Source organism: Fundulus heteroclitus, unplaced genomic scaffold (genome assembly GCF_011125445.2).
Source record: "Fundulus heteroclitus isolate FHET01 unplaced genomic scaffold, MU-UCD_Fhet_4.1 scaffold_447, whole genome shotgun sequence".
In the NCBI taxonomy this organism is placed as follows: domain Eukaryota; kingdom Metazoa; phylum Chordata; class Actinopteri; order Cyprinodontiformes; family Fundulidae; genus Fundulus; species Fundulus heteroclitus.
In genome coordinates this window covers 52,759-74,698 of record NW_023396865.1, presented here as the reverse complement: position 1 = coordinate 74,698, position 21,940 = coordinate 52,759, and the positions used below count along the sequence as shown (strand labels likewise).

Sequence of the window (21,940 nt, the reverse complement as noted above, 5' to 3'; positions counted from 1 at the left end):
AATCAGATTTGGACACTAAATTATACTTAGTTTTGACTGAGGAGATCTTCCGGCAGGAAAGGTGGTGTCTTAAAATTGTTTGTTGCTTTCTGCTATTAACAGCTCTATCTTTCTGCTTCTTTTTCTTTGCAAAGAAACCTGGTCAATATGATAGGGATGTGCTAACATAGAGATTTAGTCTCATTTTAGACATTCTCAGATGCGAGAGAATACAGAAACAGTGCCGCAGTGCCATGGGGGCTGATCCTTGGGACAAGGAGAAAAAGGTGATGTACTTGACTCCTGCCTAATCCAGTTTTTGATCAAATTTTGGACAAAAAATCAGTAATTTTTGCAGAAGCTGCATAGAGGTTTAATGGGGAATGTGATGCTACAAGGTTAAGAGAAATGTTTTTTATTAATGAACTTATACAAAGAGGTTGAACTGTCTGTAAAATATTTTGCCTGGATAAATTTTTAAGGGATCAAGATCTGGGGTAAAGGTGAAGAACTTCAAGAATAATTTTGTTTTAGAGGGAACGATGTGGTTGATTTTGTTTTGAGACAGTTTTCTTGTAATTTTTGTTTTGATTTTTTTCTTTTCAACTTATTTACACTACACTACGGATGAAGATGGACAATTCTTGTATTAGACAATTTGATTTTGGACAAAATCCATATTGGCAAAATGCTGGCAGAATTCCTTGTGGTTTCAGACACAACGATTGGAGAAAGAAGATTCATGGACAATGCTCGTCCTGGAACGATGTTGTGGTACTGAACTGAGACATGAGGACTGAAACTGGACAACTAATTGCGGGGGCAAAGACAGAGGCATCGGATAACCTTCAATGGACTGCAACACGAAACAAAGATGAGTTGGCAGACACCCCTTCTGCATTTCACATCAGATTTTCCTGCACATAATTAAAACACGAAACACGCATTAGAAACATACACATTGGCGGAGGCGCTTAGAAAAAACTTTCAGATTAAAAGCAATCAGGATTATTATTAAACCCCTAGAATGTTAATTGTTTTAAGTCAGAGCTGTTATTAGCGAGCGATAAGAGGGTCAAACGCATTCGGACAAGTGGTACTGGTCTGGAAACAAAGCTGGTAGAGATTTTGGGCCGCTAATAAGAAGGATTTTCTTTTACTTTTCTAACAAAGTTTTTATTTAAATCATTTAAAATACATATAAATATGTTTTGGAATTTTATTAACCCCACAAGGGGTTTTGAAGTAGATTCAAAGAGGCACCTTTAAGATACAATAAGCTTCATAAAATACATCATGCATGAGAAGAAATAGGGGGAACCGCTAAAAGACATCCATTTTGCACCAAAATATTAAGTTACGGGATGAGAGCATAGAGCAGCTTAAGTAATTATGCTAAACCTAAAAGGTTTGACAACTTATATTGGGGATTACATAGAGGGGCCGTTTAAACGTAAAAGGAAAGTGGATAAGAACAATGTATGCTATTACATCAATGGGCGATAATTATGATCATGACAAAACTAGTGGGCGAAAAAGTTAAAGTAGGCATTACAGCAACAGTTAATAGCATAACCGACTGAACGAACGAGTGAGCAAGCTAATTTTTCAATATAAGCAGAATAACTGCAGGTTTAGAATAATGCCTTATTCTAATAAATAACTTGGGTAAATTAGGATTAAAGCACCAATGTAAATAGTTTGGAATTGTACGCAGTTACCTAAAAGGTGTGAGGAGACTTAACAACTATCTGTTTGAACACAAAATAGCACAATAATTGTTCTTTAACTAAATGTTAAAACATCCAGAAGAAATAAACCCACATAAATATAGTTTAGCCATCTATTAACCTAGTGGTCTTTTAGACCAGAATAATCTAACGATCGTCCTCTTGTACATGCAGAAAAGTAATGAGGTCAATTAGATTAGTTGGACATTTGGAATCTGGTCAGGACAACAGAAGTGACTCCTGGACACAAGATGATAGGAGGATAACAGCTTCAACATGATATCGATGCATGAAGGTTGGCTCTGAGGAACATCAGAGCTGCAATGGCATCAGACAGTGACACTACTGCTGTGATAAAGAAAATCTTGAAAAGAACTATGCATGACTGCTTTGCTTCACAGGTGATGGAATTCAACTACAAGGTTTCACGAACATGACATGGAGAGGTTGGCGTTCAGGAAACGCACCTAAAACACACTCTTGGACTCTTTGGGGTAAATGGGCTCTAAAGGGGGACACTAAAGAGGAGATAAACTGAAAGCCTGGGCTTACGACGAGAGACATTTCAGACAGGGGGTGTGGACACCCAGGAATTGCTGCTGTGGTTTGAAAATGTCAGAGATTTGTCGCAGGTGGTGGAGTGTTTCGATGACCCAGGCGCTTGAAACCAGGTTGAACAGAGGAGACGACGTCGTGTTCCCACAGGGATTACCTGTAACCTAACACTGACTGTGAACAATTTTATGTTTGGGTTTGCTGGGGTTGCCAAAAGGAGCATCGGAGATGACTTTCTCTATCCTGACCAGGTCCTCACTTAAAATGAAAAGAACAAAATTATAGAGGCCTAAACAAATACGGACATAGAGAAGTGTTTATACAAAGAATTCCACTATTCGTCAATTTAAGGTGCAGATACTAAGGCTAAACAAAGAATTAGAAGAAGGGCAAAACTTAAAGCTGATCATTTACCAACGGGTGGTCAATATTTAAGAGGGTTTAAAGGAACTGCACAATTTCTTCAATAATCACAACAGACAGTGATTGATGAAACAAAAAAGCAAATTCTAAAATGGGAATTTTTAATCTGCTGGGACAAGACGGTGCAAACATAAAATAAGGATTTATAGATCACTGGGTGATATAAGATCACAAAGGTAATAATAATAAATGTATGAGAATGTAAGAAAATCACTCGGAGTAATGTCTGCTTAAAGTTTTTCAAGGATAAACTAAACACATGAGAACAAGAACTAGATACTTGTTAAAGGGTTGATTTACTTGGGGATATAATTATGCTTGGATGTATTATCAATTAAACTAATGTTGAATGACTGAAAAAGGTTTAAAGACCTAGAGCAGTATGGAGCTACTTACATGGTCAGGGGGCGATGTGTTTAATAAGCAACAATGAGTTACTGCTCACAGCATACTACAGTTTAAAGGTTTGTTTCAAACAAGATTCGTACAGGGGGACATAAGATAAAACCAGGGTCGCTTACAAAAGCTGTCTGTTAAAACAAGCAGAAGTGATTAAAAAATCAAGAATTAATGGGGTTAGAATTGCTCTTCGCTTCAGGTGGAGGGCGCATTCAACTAAAAGTCTTTTTGTTTGATGCACGTCAAGCTGAAACTGATTCACAGAGCTACTTCCTGTCTCCGCCCTGGGCTACACCCACTTCCTGAATAGCAACCAATCACAACTCCGTGTGGGCGAGGGGCATGCACACACTTCCTTTCTCTTAGCTGAGTTTTTCAAAATAAGACAAGAAGTACATAGGGCTGCTTCTTATTAACATCACAACATTATTCTGCAAATATATATAGTGGAGCTTTCTTTTACAAACTTAAGGGTTTTTCTGTTGGACTTTTTAGAAAAATGTGAAGTATTTTGGAGCTGGTTCAGTAAGAAGTTTCTGAAAGGTTTTAATACAATTCCTTGTGTGCTAGATAAATTGAGATGAACCGTGTCACAGTAGCCATGAAACATATGATGATAAATTTCTATTGCAGAGATCTTTTCAACTGTTGGACAATTGTAAGGTGAGACACACATGGGAAAGAATTATAGAGAAATGCTGCTGCAGATAACGTTGAACTTTCAGATTTCTCTTTTATATAAGGGTAATGCAAGATCTAATGATTACAGTAAAGGAGGTTAAGCTAAGAGCATAATAATTGTGAACGGAAATATCTGGATGTGAAAGTGTTTGAAGAAGGTAAATGAAAGAAGGATTGGGAGTCTTGATAAGAACACTAATTACACCTTGTTTCTGTTATCCAACAGTAAACAAGGCCTGGTGTCTGCCAACCATCTCAACAGAGCATTTTCCTGGGGATAAAATGCTTATTGCCTGAAAAAGGACAGGACACTCATTACCATCCAACTAAATCGTTTTTGTCCATGCTGAGGAATAAGAAGAGGACTTAAGAAGTTTGGGAGTACATGCCAGAGACCTATGGATTTGCCATGAAGGAGCAGTTGCCTGAGAACACTGAGCTGACCACTTATGCGCGAATAGATTCATGTCTGCCACGTGCTCAGACTGGCCTGACGTTTTTTACTTGCGTTATTGACGTACGGACACTTTTTATATCACAAAACTGATTTTTTCCTTTCTCTTCTCCACTGACTTCCATCACCATGTTTGATCTTATGTGTTATGATGTTTATACTGTGATGTTGCATTATGATGATCGCTATGGCTTTATGACTAAGAATGGAAACTCTCTGTTACAGACACACACACCAAGACCTACAGTTCTTGCAATCTTTTTGCTTTGTTATATAGAGAACCAGGATCTGATGGCTATCACAGATCCATAAGTTACTCGGTAAGGCTAATTTCTAGATTCAATACAGGGTGTCTTCTCGCTCAGATTGGCCCAGAGTGGGAGTGCCCTTGACTGGGGCTCCATCACTTTTTTGCCATTTCTTAGAGATGGTTTTTTGTGATGAAGACTCAGCCTGCCCTATGATGCCCCCTACTGGTACTCCTGGATTTGTGAGGTTGAAAGCGATGGATGGTTTTCCATAGGAATGGAGAGTGGAGGACCGAGTAGGAGGTTTCTTGGGGTGGGGGTAGAGTAGACGAATTTGGCCTTGATTAAGGTACACCTTTAGCTTATATAGTCTAAAGTAAACTTAAAATAATGTGCGCATAGGAACCTAAAACAGGCCTAGCTCAAATAGTTGAACCCTAAATTGTAGTTAAAATGCTTGGACTGTGGGCTTGAGTAAAAAATTATGAAGTATTCATGCTGATTGATGCTAAGATGTTTCCATTGTGGTTTGTCCGGCCCTTTTCTTGGAACTATTTTCGTTGTGATGTGCCTTTGGGGCACACCAACAGGGGGGGCTAACGGACAACTGGACTGTTTTTACAAAGTGCTTTTCAGTCACACCAGCAGAGATTGTGTGACCCCAGAGACTGAACCGCACTATCGACTGCCATGGAGATCACAGATGGATGGACTCTGGAAGCCGGAAGCTGACGTGATTGGATTGCTTGGACTGGACGGAATGACCGACTGTTCTGGGAGAGGGACAGACTGAGAGCTGTCGTTCCACTGGTTGATCATCTTTGGTGATGTGCCATAATGACACATCATCAGGGGGACTGTTAGGATATCAACAAGGTCAAGTGGAACGAGCTGTTTATCCCAGAACTGCATGGCACACTTAGATGGCACTGACCCAAAAGATTGGCACATATCTATCAGATACCACCCTGGAGGTGACGCAGCTTCCCTGCTGATGTCACAGTTTGGATGTGTACCGCCCTTGTATGGGTGTGTCCCGAGATCCCTTTATAATGTTTGCGTGATGAGCACTCGAGGCCTCCTGCCGATCAGGGGCCCATCAGCGCTGGTGTGACTGTAACTATTTCTCTGTCTTTACCTAGATAAAATATAACTAAAAGCATACTTGTCTGTTTTATGCTTCCTACATTCAAGGTAATAAGTAAGTGGGGGTCGCCTGACTGGGTAAAACGAACTGGGTCCACCGAGGGTGTTTCACCTTAGACACGGCACGGTGAAACAGTAACAGAATTAAGATCAAAGTAGGTCCCAAGTGTGTATAATCCACACAAGATATTTAAAGTACTAAGAAAAAAATAGCCTTTGTTTTTGTTATTGATGTTTGAGCTTTTTTGACTTACTTGGAAATGAGTGAAGTAAAGTATGAGAACACCCACTTCATAATAACAATTAGAGGAACACTTAATTTTCCTTTGAGCCTGTTTAGCATGAAAATATCACACAGCTGAATAGCAGGTTGCAGAAAAACTTGCCATTATACGTGTAAAAGTTACATTTTATTAACTACTTTTTTGTGCGCCTGTTAGATTCTAAAGTGCCTTGCAGAGTAACAGACTTCAACGTGGATGAAGAGTTCTATTGTTTGTGTGTGTTTATATTATTTAAGCAGTTGTATTTTTGACTGATCCAAAAAGGGCCAGGCTGTTGTGTGTTATCTTACTTTTGATTGCTGTCATCCGAAAGGTGGGGTCCTCACTGTAGGTTTGCTCCATCTTGTCTTTCTCCAGCGGCCCGACTCAAAACTGGCCAAAAGCCTTCCTACATCAAAGGTAGGAAAACAGAAAAAAATGGATTGAAAAGGGCAGACTTCTTAGTACCTAAATTCAATGTTAACTTTTTTCTATTCCTCTGACAGTTGTGATAATTATATGAACATTTCTGTTGTTATTTATACTTAAACAAAGAAAGAGGCAATTGGCGTAGCACACTAAATTTCTAGTACTAGAAAAAAACAATAAAAAACAAAACTAGATATTACATTTTTTCTGTAATTAGTTACACATCGGATTATACGACTTAAGATATACATGATTAGAACATTGTTACCATTTATGTCTAAAGAGATATCCCTTTCTAAACCTTGGATATTCAGTATGGTATGTTCCTGACTATTAGCGTTTGAATGAAACGCATTGAAAAATGCGGCCTTCAAAAAGAAGATTGCAGTATGTTGTAAAGCTGGGAAAGGTTTTAAAGAGTTCTCAAATGAAATCAGTGATTCCCCCACATAAAAAACTATCCACAAGTAAATGACGAACAGAACAAAAGAACTGCCAACACTCCAAGGTACGGCTATCCAAACAAGTTCACATTGAAAGCAGATCAAATTATGTTTAACAAAGTCTCCAAAAACCCAGAAATGAGATCACAGGACAGGACTCTTACTGCTGTTGATATGTTAGTGCATGCCTATGATGCTTAAGTTTACCTTTCATTGAAGGAGTACAAGAAAGAAACCTCTGCTCTCTATAAAAAAAGGGATTCAAGTTTGCCAGAGAAAACAGAAAACAAAACCATCACTTCTCGAATTTTCTTTTGGACAGATAAGTCTAGAATTTAATAATATGGATACTTGAAAAGAAAACAACTTTAACATTAACCAAATACAGCATTCCAGAAAAAAGAACCTCATGCTTTCTTGCAGTATGACCTGGCCAGCTCATCATCATCTTAATCGAATACCCATACTTTTGACTATGTATCAGAAATAGAAACATACCAGAAAATGTAACAAGGGCTGGCTGAGCATTGAGAAATGTAAAGTCCTGGTACAGGTCAGCATCCCCTCCTTTACTTCATTCAGATAATGAGGTGAATTGAATAGGCTTATGCATGCATAACGTGTCAATGCCTCATAGCTAATTGATGTAGAGTTGTAGGTGGCTACAGCGAGCATATCTTGGACATTATTTAAATAAATGGGGATAATACCAACTATTAGGGGGTAGGTTGTCCTGTTTTTTATTGGCTAGAAGAATAATATTTGTTTAAAAAAATATTTTGTTTAATTTGTAAAACAAGGCTATGTTTTAGTGTGGACCTCTAAATAATACTTTTTGAACTAGACTGTAAATACTAAGCATTGACATAAATGTGTTATTCTGTTTTAGGTGAAAATTAGCTCTTGGTTCTGATGGGACAGGAGGAATTTGTCATAATTGTCATGGTTGAGTTTTGGTTTGGCTTCGTTTTTCTGTTATTTTCATTTTTTCATCTCATTTGGGTTTGCTTTGACTTTATTTATTGTTAGTTTTCATTGTTAGTTTTCATCAGTTATTTTCTGTCATCTTCACTTCACCTCCTCAGCAGTCAGTCACACCTGATAACAATTTACCAGTTAATTAGCCAGACCTTTGTTCCCCCTGTTAAGTGCTCTATTTAAACCTCCCTCTGACTTCAGTTCAGCACTGGGCCGTCTTCTGTTATCCACCACTCCATGCCAGTCCTCGTTTTTGCCTTGGATGATCTGTTTCTGTTTTCTCATTTAAGGTTAGTCCTGCCAGTCGCTTTGAAAGACTTTGTACCCTGCTGTGTTTCCTGGAGAAGTTCTGCTCTGTGTCCTGGTGTCTCCTGAGAACTGCTAACCTGCCTAGCCGCCCTGGAGAAGCTCCGCTCAGTGCCCTAGTGTTGCTACAAGGCCTGCTAGCCAACCAGCACTTTGCTTTCCAAGCCACCAGGCTTTATGGACTTACACTCCGGGCCGTCAGCTCCTGCCATCACCTACATCCCTGACCTTCTGCAGCCCTAAACCTCCGGTCTTCATCATCCGCCATCCAGCACACTTCCTCTGATAAAAACTCTTAAACTTTAGTCCTGTGTGGACTTCCTGAGTTCTTCGGTAAACAAACCCTGACAGTACAGCCCAGTCAAAAGATGAACTCAGGAACCACATGGGGCTTACCTGCAGGGGTTGATGACCCGGAGATCCTCGCATATGTGCAAATGTGCGAACGCCTGATGAAAGAAAGATATGCCAAGATGGCTGCTGCCCAGGTGGTTCACATGGGCATTGTTACGGCTATCCCGGAGCCCAGGGAGAGAAGCCGCTCAGCCTCTCGTCGTCTCGGTCATCACCTCCATGACTCGCAGCTGGCCCCTGGAGTGTAGCTCATCGTTCCACCTAGCAGAGCCCCACGCATCAAGGAGAACCAGCTGTGGGAGTTCTTCTATGGTGACCGAGACGACCTTCTTCCCCGTGGGCCTGCTGTTAGCCCTCAAAGAGCCTCTGTTCCCCCGTCTGGCTCCTCCCGGCGCAAGCCCCGGGCACTTCGGCGCGTTGGGGCCTCGGAGGACCTGCCCCCCACCTCTGATCCCTCCGAAGCCTGTAGCCCGGCGCCGCCCTCCAAAGCCTGTAGCCCGGCGCCGCTCTCTGAAGCCTGTAGTCCGTCACTGCCTGAAGCTGCCGAGGGATTTGTTCTGCCTCCGTCCAAGTCTCACGAGGAGGTCCAGGAGGACCTACCTCCATCCAAGTCTCACGAGGAGGTCCAGGAAGACCTGCTCCCATCCACGTTCCACGAGGGGGTCCAGGAGGACCTGCCCCCATCCACGTTCCACGAGGGGGTCCAGCAGGGCCCGGCTCCGTCCACGTTCCACAAGGGGGTCCAGGAGGACTTGCCTCCGTCCACGTTCCACGAGGAGGTCCAGGAGGACCTGCCTCCGCCCAAGCCTCAAGAGGGGTTCCAGGAGGACCTGCCTCCGCCCAAGCCTCAAGAGGGGGTCCAGGAGGACTTGCCTCCATCGAATCCTCTAGAGGGGGTCCAGGAGGGTCCACCTCTAGCCTCGGTTTCCGCCGAGACCTGTAGCCAGACGGCACCTTTGACTGACCTGTTTAGCCGGAACCGCCGACTGCAGTCTCCGGGCCATTTGACCCAGCCTCGTCGGGGCCGTCCACTATGGCGCCCATCTCCGACTGACCTGTTTAGCCGGAGCCGCCGACTGCGGTCTCCGGACCTTTTGACTCAGCCTCGCCGGGGCCGTCCACCACGGCTCCCGCCTCCAACTGACCTATTAAGCCGGAGCCGCCGACTGCGGTCTCCGGGCCACTTGACTCTGCCTCGTCGGGGCCGTCCACCATGGCGCCCACCTTTGACTTTTCTGTTCGGCCAGACCCGCCGACTGCGGCATCTGGGCCACCTGATTCTGCCTCGTCGGGGCCGACCTCCTAGAGACTTTAGTCGGGCGTTGTTGCTCTGCCGCCTGCCTCGTCCAGGACGACCTCCACGAGGACTCTTTGTGGCTTTGCAGCCGTCTTTGCCTGCGCCCTTAAGGCCAGCGCTTGTTTGTTGTTTTGTTAGAGCTCGGCTTTAGTTTGGGTTAACCTAGCATTCTTCTGTTCGACCGTTATTTTAGAAGGTTCCTTGTTTGTCTTAGAGTTTCTGTTCGTTTGGGTTTTTCTTTTTCCCTGCTGAGTATCAGGATTCTAGACTTTGCCTTTAGCTTTTCAGGTTTTGCTTTTGTGCTCCTATTCTAGCTTTAATTCTCTAGTCTTTAGCTTCGGTTATTGGTTCTTGTTTCCTTGCTGACTTCCTGTTTGCGGTAAGGCGTATTGTGTCTCTTCCTGTTGTTGCTGTGTGAACGACGGTCTTTTGCTTCAGGCTCTCTCGCTTTTTATCTTTAAACCTCTTTGCTGTAACATCTGTTTCCAATCATAAACACTTTTAAAACATTTTCTGTGGCTGCTCATCACGTTTGGGAACTCGTTGTGTTTCACACGGTTTGTTCTTTGGCATGGTAACAGGGCGCTAGCCTAGCTTTAGCCTAGCGTTAGCCAAGCCTTAGCCTCATAATGGCTTCTCTGTCTCTGACTAAGTCTCCTATCTGCTGCTCTTTGTGTCAGATGTTTAGTTATTCCTCTGCCTCCTTTAGTGATAATGGTACATGCAGTGTGCGATTTGCAAAAAAAACAGAGGGGGGGGGGGTCATTTCAAAAGTTTTATTAATGAATAAAAGTTTTATTAATAAGGGTTAGCAAGCAGGTGCTCTTTCAGGTAGACTATTGTTTTTAAACTTGCACCATCTACTGTCGGGACTCGGGAGTGGGTATTAGTTTACTTTAACCGCTTTGAGCAGAAAACGTAATAATACTCTTTATAACAAACAACAAAATTAATTACAAAATAATATGTGTCTTGTGAAGGACACAGGACATGTATTAATATCCATCCATCCATCCATTCATCCATTTTCCAAACCGCTTATCCCTCATGGGGTCGCTGGTGCCTATCTCCAGCGTTCACTGGGCAAGAGGCGGGGTACACCCTGTACAGGTCGCCAGTCTGTCGCAGGGCAACACAGAGGGACAAACAACCATTCACGCACACACTCACACCTAAGGACAATTTGGAGAGGCCAATTAACCTAACAGTCATGTTTTTGGTCTGTGGGAGGAAGCCGGAGTACCCGGAGAGAACCCACGCATGCACAGGGAGAACATGCAAACTCCATGCAGAAAGACCCAGGGGTGTACTCGAACCCAGGACCTTCTTGCTGCAAGGCAACAGCGCTACCCACTGCGCCACTGTGCAGCCATCCAGTGCATGTATTAATATCAATTTTGAAAAATCAATAATATTCAGGGGTTAAAGCAAAAATAATCAATTTGACTGAAAACATTTTCTAGTCAGCCCATATATTCCCGGGGCCGTAGACGTCATGCCACCTTAGTAACCTCATTTGCTTATTGTGCAAAGTCCACTTTAACCAAATCTGGTAGTTCCATTGACAATGCCTGTATCTCTCCACCTTACAGCTTCAGAGCCTTGGCGCCATCCTGGATAGCCCTCTCCTTCACTTTCCACATCCATAACATCACCTGGTTAACTTAAAAATTTGCAGCATCAAGCAAGTTCTTCCTTCACACTTTTGCCAAACTGGTCAACTGGTTTCAAGGGAGCTACATTAGACAATGTAGCTCCCTTGAAAAAGAAGGTGATTATTCACAGGAAGCTGGCTCCTTGGTTTAATTCAGAGCTGCGTTCCTTGAAGCACAATGTTAGGAAATTGGAGAGAAAATGGCGCTCTACACACCAAGATGAATCCTACCTAATCTGGAGGGACAGTCTATTGTTGTATAACAATAACCTTCGCAGAGTTAGAGCAGCATATTTTTCATCATTAATTGAGGAGAATAAGAATAATCCTAGATTTCTCTTCAGTACAGTTGCCAAACTTACCCAGAGCCACAGCTCTGTTGATCCATCCATTCCCTTAGCTCTTAGCAGTAATGATTTTATGGGATTCTTCATAAATAAAATTGATTCCATTAAAAATAAAATAATTGGCATCCTCCCAAACATGATTACATCGTCCTCAGTAAGTGAGGCAGCATTGGAGGAATCCTTAGAACCTGCGCAGTGTCTAAACTGTTTAAAAGCAGTAGAGGTTTCTGAGCTATCTAAAATTTTAGCTTCATCTAAACCTTCTACCTGTATGTTAGACCCAATCCCAACCAAGTTGTTTAAGGAGGTATTCCCTCTGATCAGTGGTCCTATTTTAGACATGATTAATCTATCCTTGGTAAATGGATATGTACCACAGGCTTTTAAAGTAGCTGTTATTAAACCTTTACTTAAGAAACCATCTCTTGATCAAGATGAGTTAGTAAATTACAGATCTATATCTAATCTTCTTTTCTTATCTAAAATTCTTGAGAAAGTAGTTGCTAATCAACTATGTGAACATTTACAAAGTAATGACCTACTTGAGGAGTTTCAGTCAGGCTTTAGAGCTCATCATAGCACTGAAACAGCTCTGGTGAAGGTCACCAATGACATTCTCATGGCCTCAGATAATGGACTTGTCCTGTTAGATCTCAGTGCTGCATTTGATACAGTTGATCACAATATTCTCCTACAAAGACTTGAGCATACTGTAGGGATTAAGGGAAAAGCATTAGGCTGGTTTAAATCTTATCTGTCGGACAGATTCCAGTTTGTCCATGTTAATAATAAATCTTCCTCAAACTCTAGGGTCACCTGTGGAGTACCAGAGGGTTTAGTCCTTGGACCAATTCTATTTACTATATATATGCTTCCCATTGGCAAAATTATCAGACAGCATGGGATTAATTTCCACTGTTATGCTGATGACACTCAGCTATATTTATCCATAAATCCTGATGAATTCAATCAGTTACTTCGACTGCAGTCATGTTTTGATGACATCAAAAGCTGGATGACTTTAAATTTCCTGCATTTAAATTCTGACAAGACAGAAGATGTAATCTTTGGGCCAGAGTCTTCAAAAAATAAAGTTCTTAATCAATCACTTAATCTGGATGGCATTAACTAGGCCTCTGGTAATAAAGTTAAAAATCTTGTTGTTTTCGACTAAGACATGTCATTTAAATCTCATATTAAACAGGTTTCCAGAGTTTCCTTTTTTCACCTCCGGAATATCGCCAAAATTAGAAACATTCTTTCCAGGGGTGATGCTGAAAAACTAGTCCATGCATTTGTTACTTCAAGGCTGGACTATTGTAATTCTTTACTATCAGGAAGTCCACAAAATGCAGTTCAAAGCCTTCAGCTGATCCAAAATGCTGCGGCAAGAGTTCTGATGAAAATCAACAAGAGGGATCATATTTCTCCAATTTTAGCTTCCCTTCATTGGCTTCCTGTTAAATCAAGAATAGAATTTAAAATTCTCCTTCTAACGTATAAAGCCCTTAATAATCAAGCTCCATCATATATCAGAGCTCTGATTACCCCGTATGTTCCTAACAGAGCACTTCGCTCTCAGACTGCAGGTCTGCTGGTGGTTCCTAGAGTGTCTAAAAGTAGAATGGGAGGCAGATCCTTTAGCTATCAGGCTCCTCTCCTGTGGAACCAACTCCCAGTTTTGGTCCGTGAGGCAGACACCCTATCTATTTTTAAGACTAATCTTAAAACTTTCCTTTTTGACAAAGCTTATAGTTAGAGTGGCTCATACCATGAGCTATCTCTATAGTTGTGCTGTGATAGGCCTAGGCTGCTGGAGGACATCAGGGTCTAATTTTCTCACTCTACTGATTTCTACTGTTCTTCAGTCTACTGTTCTCCAGTTTTGCATTGTATTACATTGAAATGACTGTCGTCATTTCAGCTTTTAACTTTTTGCTCTCTCTCTTTTTCTTCATAGTAGGTACACCTGGTCTGGCGTTCTGTTAACTGTGACATCATCCAGAGAAGACTGCATTGTACATGCAAAGCCATGTACAATGCAGACGACTCTCCATGTGGCTCTACGGTTACCCAGGAGTGAATGCTGCTTGTCGGGACTTTGATGCAATCAACTGGTTTCCTTATGACATTTTTGACCAATCTGTATAATCTGACCCAATCTGTATAATATGATTGAACTTGATTTTGTAATGTGCCTTGAGATGACATGAGAGAGACATAGGAGACACCTTCTGTCACTTTTTAATCCGATTTTGATGGATTAAAAAGGGGCGGGGCGATTAAAAGGGGGCGGGGCTTATTTTTTAATTGACCTTTAGATGACGTAATAATTAAATGATATAAAATTTATATTAAACGATATAAAATTTATATTAAACGATATAAAGTTTATATTAAACGATATCAAATTAATATTAATCGATATAAAGATTTATTCTTATCTTAAGCAATAATTAATCGATATAAAATTTATATTAAATGATATAAAATTTATATTAAATGATATCAAATTTATATTATATCTGCTGGTGGTTCCTAGAGTCTCTAAAAGTAGAATGGGAGGCAGATCCTTTAGCTATCAGGCTCCTCTCCTGTGGAACCAACTCCCAGTTTTGGTCCGTGAGGCAGACACCCTGTCTACTTTTAAGACTAGGCTTAAAACTTTTCTTTTTGACAAAAATTATAACTAGTGACTCATGTTACTCTCAGCTACCTTTATAGTTTTACTGCTATAGGCTTAGGTTACTGGAGTATATCAGGATCTAATTTTCTCACTATATTGAGTTCTACTGTTCTTCAATTATGCATTATGTGTTGTCATTTCTGCTTTAACTTTCTGTTCTCTCTCTTTTCTCTCATAGTAGGTACACCTGGTCTGGCGTTCTGTTAACTGTGACATCATCCAGAGAAGACGGCTCACCCGCTACTACCATCTAATGTAGAACAGATTACTAGATCAATGTGTGCTTCTGTGCTTTTTTGTTTCTCTTGTTGTGTCTCTGTTCTGTCTTCTGTAACCCCAGTCGGTCGAGGCAGATGACCGTTCATACTGAGCCCGGTTCTGCCGGAGGTTTTTTTTCCCGTTAATGGGTGGTTTTTCTTCCCACTGTCGCTTCATGCTTGCTCAGTATGAGGGATTGCAGCAAAGCCATGTACAATGCAGATGACTCTTCCTGTGGCTCTACGGTTCCCCAGGAGTGAATGCTGCTTGTCGGGACTTTGATGCAATCAACTGGTTTCCTTATATAGGACATTTTTGACCAATCTGTATAATCTGACCCAATCTGTATAATATGATTGAACTTGACTTTGTAAAGTGCCTTGAGATGACATGTTTCATGATTTGGCGCTGTATAAATAAAATTGAATTGAATATACTAGTCATCCGTCTTTGTTTTTCTGTCTTTTTTTTTTTTTTTTTTTTTTGAAAGCTGAACTCTGCCGCTTTTACGAAAGCATTTCTAAGCTTTACCACAGCATAATTTGTTGTTTTAATCTTACTGCTGGCTGAATTTTTCTGTTTTATGCAGTGTAACTACAAATACATGCACTACAAATACGCACAGTTTACTAGGTTAATGAATGACTGCTAAACCACAATGTTGTTGGATTCAAACAGCATATAGGAAAACCAAAACCAGACAGGTTAAAGCTATTGAACGAAATTTCAAATATGTATTATGAACCATTACGTTGCATATAATCCGTAAATACACACACATATTTATATACAATAAACATGTATATGTACATTTTATAATGTTTCAACTAACTTAAATCAAACTAATCTCTTTGACAAGACATAAACTATTTTGTAAAAGTTAAGATGAACAGGAATGGAAGTTTCTAACCACTTTTCTTTGTGTATATTGTACACAGATGCAACTGACAACACATGAATGTTAACTAGAACAGTCAAAGGCAATTTTAAACAGCTGTGTTTTTAATCTTGATTTAAAAGAACTCAGGCTTTCCGCACTTTTACAGTTTTCTGGAAGTTTGTTCCAGATAAGCGGGGCATAGGAACTAAATGATGCTTCTCCTTGTTTAGTTCTGGTTCTAGGTATGCAGAGAAGGCTGGAGCCAGAAGACCTGAGTGGTCTGGAGGGTTGATACACTGATAACAAGTCTGTAATGTATTTAGGTGCTAAGCCATTTAGGGATTTATAGACTAACAGAAGTATTTTAAAGTCTATTCTCTGAGATACAGGGAGCCAGTGTAAGGACTTTAGAACTGGGGTTATGTGCTCTACTTTCTTAGTCTTAGTGAGGACGCGGGCAGCAGCGTTCTGGATCAGCTGCATCTGTCTGATCCACTTTTTAGGCAGACCTGTGAAAACACCGTTGCAGTAATCAATTCGACTAAAAATAAACGCATGGATTAGTTTTTCCAGATCCTGCTGAGACATTAGTCCTTTAATCCTGGAAATGTTCCTCAGGTGATAGAAAGCCGACCTTGTAATTGTCTTTAGATGCTTTTGAAGGTTCAGGTCTGAGTCCATCACTACTCCCAGATTTCGGGCCTGATTAGTGGTTTTTAGCTGAAGCGACTGAAGCTGTGTGTTAACTTTTGATCTTTCCTCTATTGGTCCAAAGATTATTACTTCTGTTTTGTTTTTATTCAATTGAAGAAAGTTTTGGCACATCCACGCATTGATTTCTTCAAGACATTTACTCAGTGCCTGAACTGGTCCATAGTCACCTGGTGACATGGTGATGTAGAGCTGTGTGTCGTCTGCATCGTTATGGTAGCTGATGTTTTTTATTATTATCTGAGCTAGAGGGGGCATGTAGATATTAAATAGGAGGGGACCCAGGATGGACCCTTGTGGAACCCCACATGTGATTTTTGTCATCTCTGATGTAAAGTTACCTACTGATACAAAAAAGTCCCTGTCCTTTAAGTAGGATTTAAACCAGTTGAGAGCTGTACTAGAGAGGCCGACCCAGTTCTCCAGATGTTCTAACAGAATGGAGTGATCGACAGTATCAAATGCTGCACTGAGGTCCAATAGTACCAGCACGGTGGTTCTTCCACAGTCTGTATTTATATGGATGTCATTAAACACCTTGATAAGGGCGGTCTCTGTACTGTGGTGAGCACGGAAGCCAGACTGGAAAACATCAAAGCGGCTGGTCATTGTTAAGAAGGTGTTTAATTGTTGAACTACAACTTTTTCAATGATCTTACTGATAAAGGGGAGGTTTGAGATGGGCCTGTAGTTCTGGAGTAGACGTTTGTCTAAATTGTTCTTTTTCAGCAGTGGTTTGATAATTGCTGTTTTTAGGCACTGGGGGAAAACACCTGACAGAAGGGACGTGTTTATTATCTGAGTCAAATCAGACGCTATGACAGGTAAAACTTTTTTAAAGAAAGCTGTGGGGAGAACATCAAGGCAGCTTGAGGAGGAACTTAACTGCTGAATTATCTGCTCTAAGCTTTTGGAGTTTATTTGGCAGAATTGGGACATTTGGTCAAAATCAATTCTGGTAGGAGACAACGTTGGTACTGAACTTAGTATGGATGTACAAACAGATCCTCTAATCTTTTGGATTTTTTCAGTAAAGAAGTTTGCAAATTCATTGCAGGCCCTGGTGGAGTGGAGTTCTGAAGCCACGGACACAGGAGGATTTGTTAACCTGTCGACTGTGGCAAATAAGACACGAGCATTATTAATGTTTTTCTTAATGATCTCAGAGAAGAAAGATTCTCTTGCATTTTTCAGTTGTAAGTTATATCTGTAAAGTCTCTCTTTATAGATATCATAGTGAACTTGAAGTCTGTTCTTTCTCCACCTGCGTTCAGCTTTCCGGCATTCCCTTTTTTCACCTCTAACTGCTGGAGCATTTCTCCAAGGAGATTTTTTCTTCCCGGAAAAAACCTTCACTTTGACTGGAGCAATGCAGTTAATGATGTCTGAGACTTTAGACTGAAAGTTATCTACTAGTTCATCAGCTGAGTTGCAGCCCAAGGTTGAGGTAGCAGAGTAAGCTTGAATAAAAGTTTCTGTGGCATTGTCCTTAAAGGTACATTTTCTTACGATGTCCCTTTGGCTAAATGAGTCACTGGTAATGATGCTCTCAAAGGTAACAGAAAAGTGATCAGATAAGGCAACATCAGTTACATTGACTTTAGAAATGTTTAGATGATCAAGTCTAAAATATGTCCCTGTTTGTGTGTTGGCTGTTTAACATGTTGAGTTAAACCAAAGTTTCTAAATGTGTCACACACTTCTTTTGTACTTCTGTCTTCAGGGTTGTCAACGTGAAAGTTAAAGTCTCCCACAATAATTAAACAGTCATAATCAACACATATCACAGACAAGGGGTCACTAAAATCCTTAAAAAAGTTTGATGTGGACTTAGGAGGCCTGTAAACATTCAGAAACATAGTTCGTACCGGGCTCTTTACCTTGAGAGCCAAATGTTCAAAAGAGTCAAATTTTCCTAAAAACACCTTTTTACACTTTAGTGAATCATTAAACAATGTTGCTACTCCTCCACCTTTCCTTTGCTGTCTGCTCTCACAAAGGAAATTGTAGTTTGGAGGTGTTGACTCCATCAGTATAACTGGTTCATTAGATTCATATAACCATGTTTCTGTTAAAAACATAACATCAAGATTGTTGTCAATAATAAAGTCATTAATTAAAAGAGATTTTCCTGACAGAGATCTAATGTTTAATAAACCCAGTTTATATGATTTGGTGGTTGATGATGTCTCTGTGGCAGGTTGCATCTGACAGTTAATGACTTTTAAGTATTTGTTCCTGTTTATCCTTTTGTTTTTCTTTTTTCTGCCACGTATCATCACAGATATTCCGTAATTCCCGGGAAAAGACCCAAGCTGATTCTGGAAACTGTCATGTCTGATAAACGTGCATCGAGGGCCTGCTGTGTATCACAGCGAAGTAATCTGAAGGTCTTGAGGACAGGCATGTTCCGTGATACGTAGAGGAGGATCTGGGGCTCTGCGGCCTTTGGAAAACAGGAATGAATGTTCAGCAAATGTTCTTTTTTTTAATTTTGTTCGAAGGCCTGATGGGCTCCGTACATTACATTTAAGAAAATTGTGATTTTCTTAAATCATTATGGGGGGTAAAGTCTGTGACTCTGTCTTGTGCTTGACGTTGTGCGAGTTTGTTTGCCAGTGGTCAGAGTGACTTAACCAGTGAGATAAGGTTGTACGGTACATTTCTGCCATTATTCTTCCTCAAGCCCTGCATAGTGTTATATTTAAAACACATCTGTTTTAAATATCCTCCATATGAAGAAGGTTCTACAAAGATTTCCTTGTAGATGTAATTCATTAGAGGATAGCCGCAATTTTCTTCTTCTAGTATCTGTCCTGATGCATCAATCTGGGCTGAGTCTTTAGTGCTTTTTTTTTTAATTCAATTAAATTTTATTTATATAGTGTCAATTCATGAAACATGCCATCTCAAGGCACTTTACAAAGTCAAAATCAATCAGATTATACAGATTGGTCAAAAAATCGGGAACCGGTTGATTGTCTGCATTGTCCGTGGCTTTGCAGCAATCCCTCATACTAAGCAAGCATGAAAGTCTGTCTTGACACTTGCTGCTAAGCACTAGGGCTAATTTGGAGTGACTTTAAAGGAAGCAGATGGGACTGATTGTTCAGTCGTCAGAGAGGGCAAAGACAAGGATCAATCTCTGCACTCTAGATGCAGATATGTGAAGTTGATTCTCACAAACTGTGTAAGATGTTCCATTACTGTTTTGCGTGTTTTTTCTCTTTTTTTCTGACCAACTACATGGATAGATGCTTGGTGTTGTAAATAAAAGCTAAGCGTAATACATGTATCTAAATGTGAGGCTCTCACACAAACAATCAAGTTCAATATATATATTTTTTAGTTTGGAAGCAGAATGAACGGCGAGTTGATCCAAGCCCACACCACAATGTGGAATATGTGTATGGAATCGCAGAATTAGACGTGTAAAAAAAAATGGAATATGGTAAAACTTTTTTAGATTTTGCCCGTGAAACACAAAAACGTTCACAGAGGAAGGGCAGAAAGCCTGTCTGAGCTTACTCAAAGCTGCCTGCTGCTGTAACACTAATATCCAAAGCAAAACATTTTATTTATAAAGAGGACAATAAACCTTTCTGTAGGTTTCACGCACATATAAAATATTGGAACAGCAAAGACTATGCTATAGAATTAAGAAATGGGGCATTTTAGTACCACATCCGTCTCCACACAACAGAGCACTAAAACCTTAGGTTTGAAAAACAAGGTGTACTAAACTTTACAAACTGTGTTTCAAAGACTAGACAAAGACAAATCCAACTGTAAAAGCTTTTGAAACTGCACCAGTTTTATAATCGTCTTGTTTTAGAATTTATGGACATATCGATAATAAAACCCAACTTCTGTTCAGCCAGGGTTAACTCAAAAGCCAAAAATGTTGTAAAAATTCATAAAGAATATTTGATTCTGTTAAAAAAGAAAGCTCTGTGTTTTAGTATGTAAAGTGTTATATGTGTTATATTAATACACAGAGAGGCAAAATGAGAAGCCCCTGATATCTTACTCGCAGCAGATAACTAAGTTCAGTTTTCATGGAAGTTAACATAATCAACATCTTGGGCCAGCATTATGTCTTTTAAATTGTGTCATTATTGCAGACCCTGTCAAAACATTTAGCTTTTTCATGATCATAGGTTGTGTTAAGTTTTCATATTTAATGCAGTTTCTTCATTAAACTCCACAACTGTTTTTCAGCCATTCCTCATTAATTACTGTAATTCATCTATATAACCTTTTTCTCTGTTTTGTTTTTAACCTCTGTGAGGCAGAACTGAAAAGTGCTTTACAAATACAGTTTATCAGTAAAAGTTTAACATTTTAACAGAAACCAACATCAAACATCTTGAGCCACCCTTTTAATATGTAGTTTATTGAGAAATAATGTCTGGATATTTATGCAACCCCACAGGAAGAACACACACCACTTATTTTTCAGAATTCTCTTGTTGAGCTTGTGCAGTTCTAGTGTTGTGAGAGTCGGCGTGAATTTGAGCGTTAGTTACGACCCGTGCTGCTTCTGACATGATGAGCTTTCATCCCGTGAATGCATTGCACAGGATTTTTATATACAAGTCTCTGAGAGGTTGCGTTTACCAAGAGAGTGTTGAGTTTTAGTGACATAATCTGAAACCGTTGTTACGTGAATCGCTGAGTTGCGTCTGTTCAGCTAGATAACTGATTTGTTTCCTGCTTCTGCTTATTACCTATGTCTAAAAAAGGTGTTGTGCGCTGGTCAGCGGCAAAGCTGCGGTCACTGCGAAATAACTGATTTGTTTCCTGCTTCTACTTATTACCTATGTCTAAAAAAGGTGTTGTGCGCTGGTCACTGCGAAATAACTGATTTGCATCGTCCAAAGCCCACACGCGTGCTCTCGCCCTAACAGATCTCCTGAGTTCGTGATCCAGCAGACACCGCTGTAAATGCATTTAGTTTGGAGGGAGGACTAAAGACGAATAGGTTTTCTTAAAGGGTCCTCCGGATTATTTCTGCGCAAACGGTGCGGGAGGTTTTGCTCCGTATGATAGGAATTCAGCAAATATTACGTAAGTCTGACTGCTATGCTGCTGCTGAGCGTCAAAATTGAGCGTATATAAGATAAATTAAATAATTGAATGTGTACAAATTAAATAATTGGATGTGAATAAATGCATTAAATAATTGAATGTGAATAAATGAATTAAAATATTTGGATGTATATAAATGAATTAAATAATTAAATATAGTAAAATTAATGGTTTATATTAATAATGTCATATAGGCGGGACTTCCGGCAGGGGGACCGGAAATGGAGGCGGGACATCCGGCAAATTGATGGATTATTTATCCGCTTAATTAAATTTTGACATAAATTTGATATCAATATAAATTTTATATCGATTAATATTCAATTCAATTCAATTTTATTTATATAGCGCCAAATCATGAAACATGTCATCTCAAGGCACTTTACAAAGTCAAGTTCAATCATATTATACAGATTGGGTCAGATTATACAGATTGGTCAAAAATGTCCTATATAAGGAAACCAGTTGATTGCATCAAAGTCCCGACAAGCAGCATTCACTCCTGGGGAACCGTAGAGCCACAGGAAGAGTCATCTGCATTGTACATGGCTTTGCTGCAATCCCTCATACTGAGCAAGCATGAAGCGACAGTGGGAAGAAAAACCACCCATTAACGGGAAAAAAAACC

General features: G+C 40.3%; 1 protein-coding gene across 3 annotated transcripts in view; it reads right to left on the bottom strand.

The window, feature by feature from the left end:
- Nucleotides 1–21,940, bottom strand: part of LOC118556033 (A-kinase anchor protein 6-like) — a 96,247-nt gene that overhangs the window by 26,784 nt on the left and 47,523 nt on the right. For all 3 annotated transcript variants that reach the window (XM_036131628.1, XM_036131629.1, XM_036131627.1), the window contains one exon: nt 6,190–6,287. In XM_036131628.1, coding sequence (XP_035987521.1) covers nt 6,222–6,287 — 66 coding nt within the window. In that variant the 3' untranslated portion in view covers nt 6,190–6,221. The remainder of the gene's footprint in view (nt 1–6,189; nt 6,288–21,940) is intronic.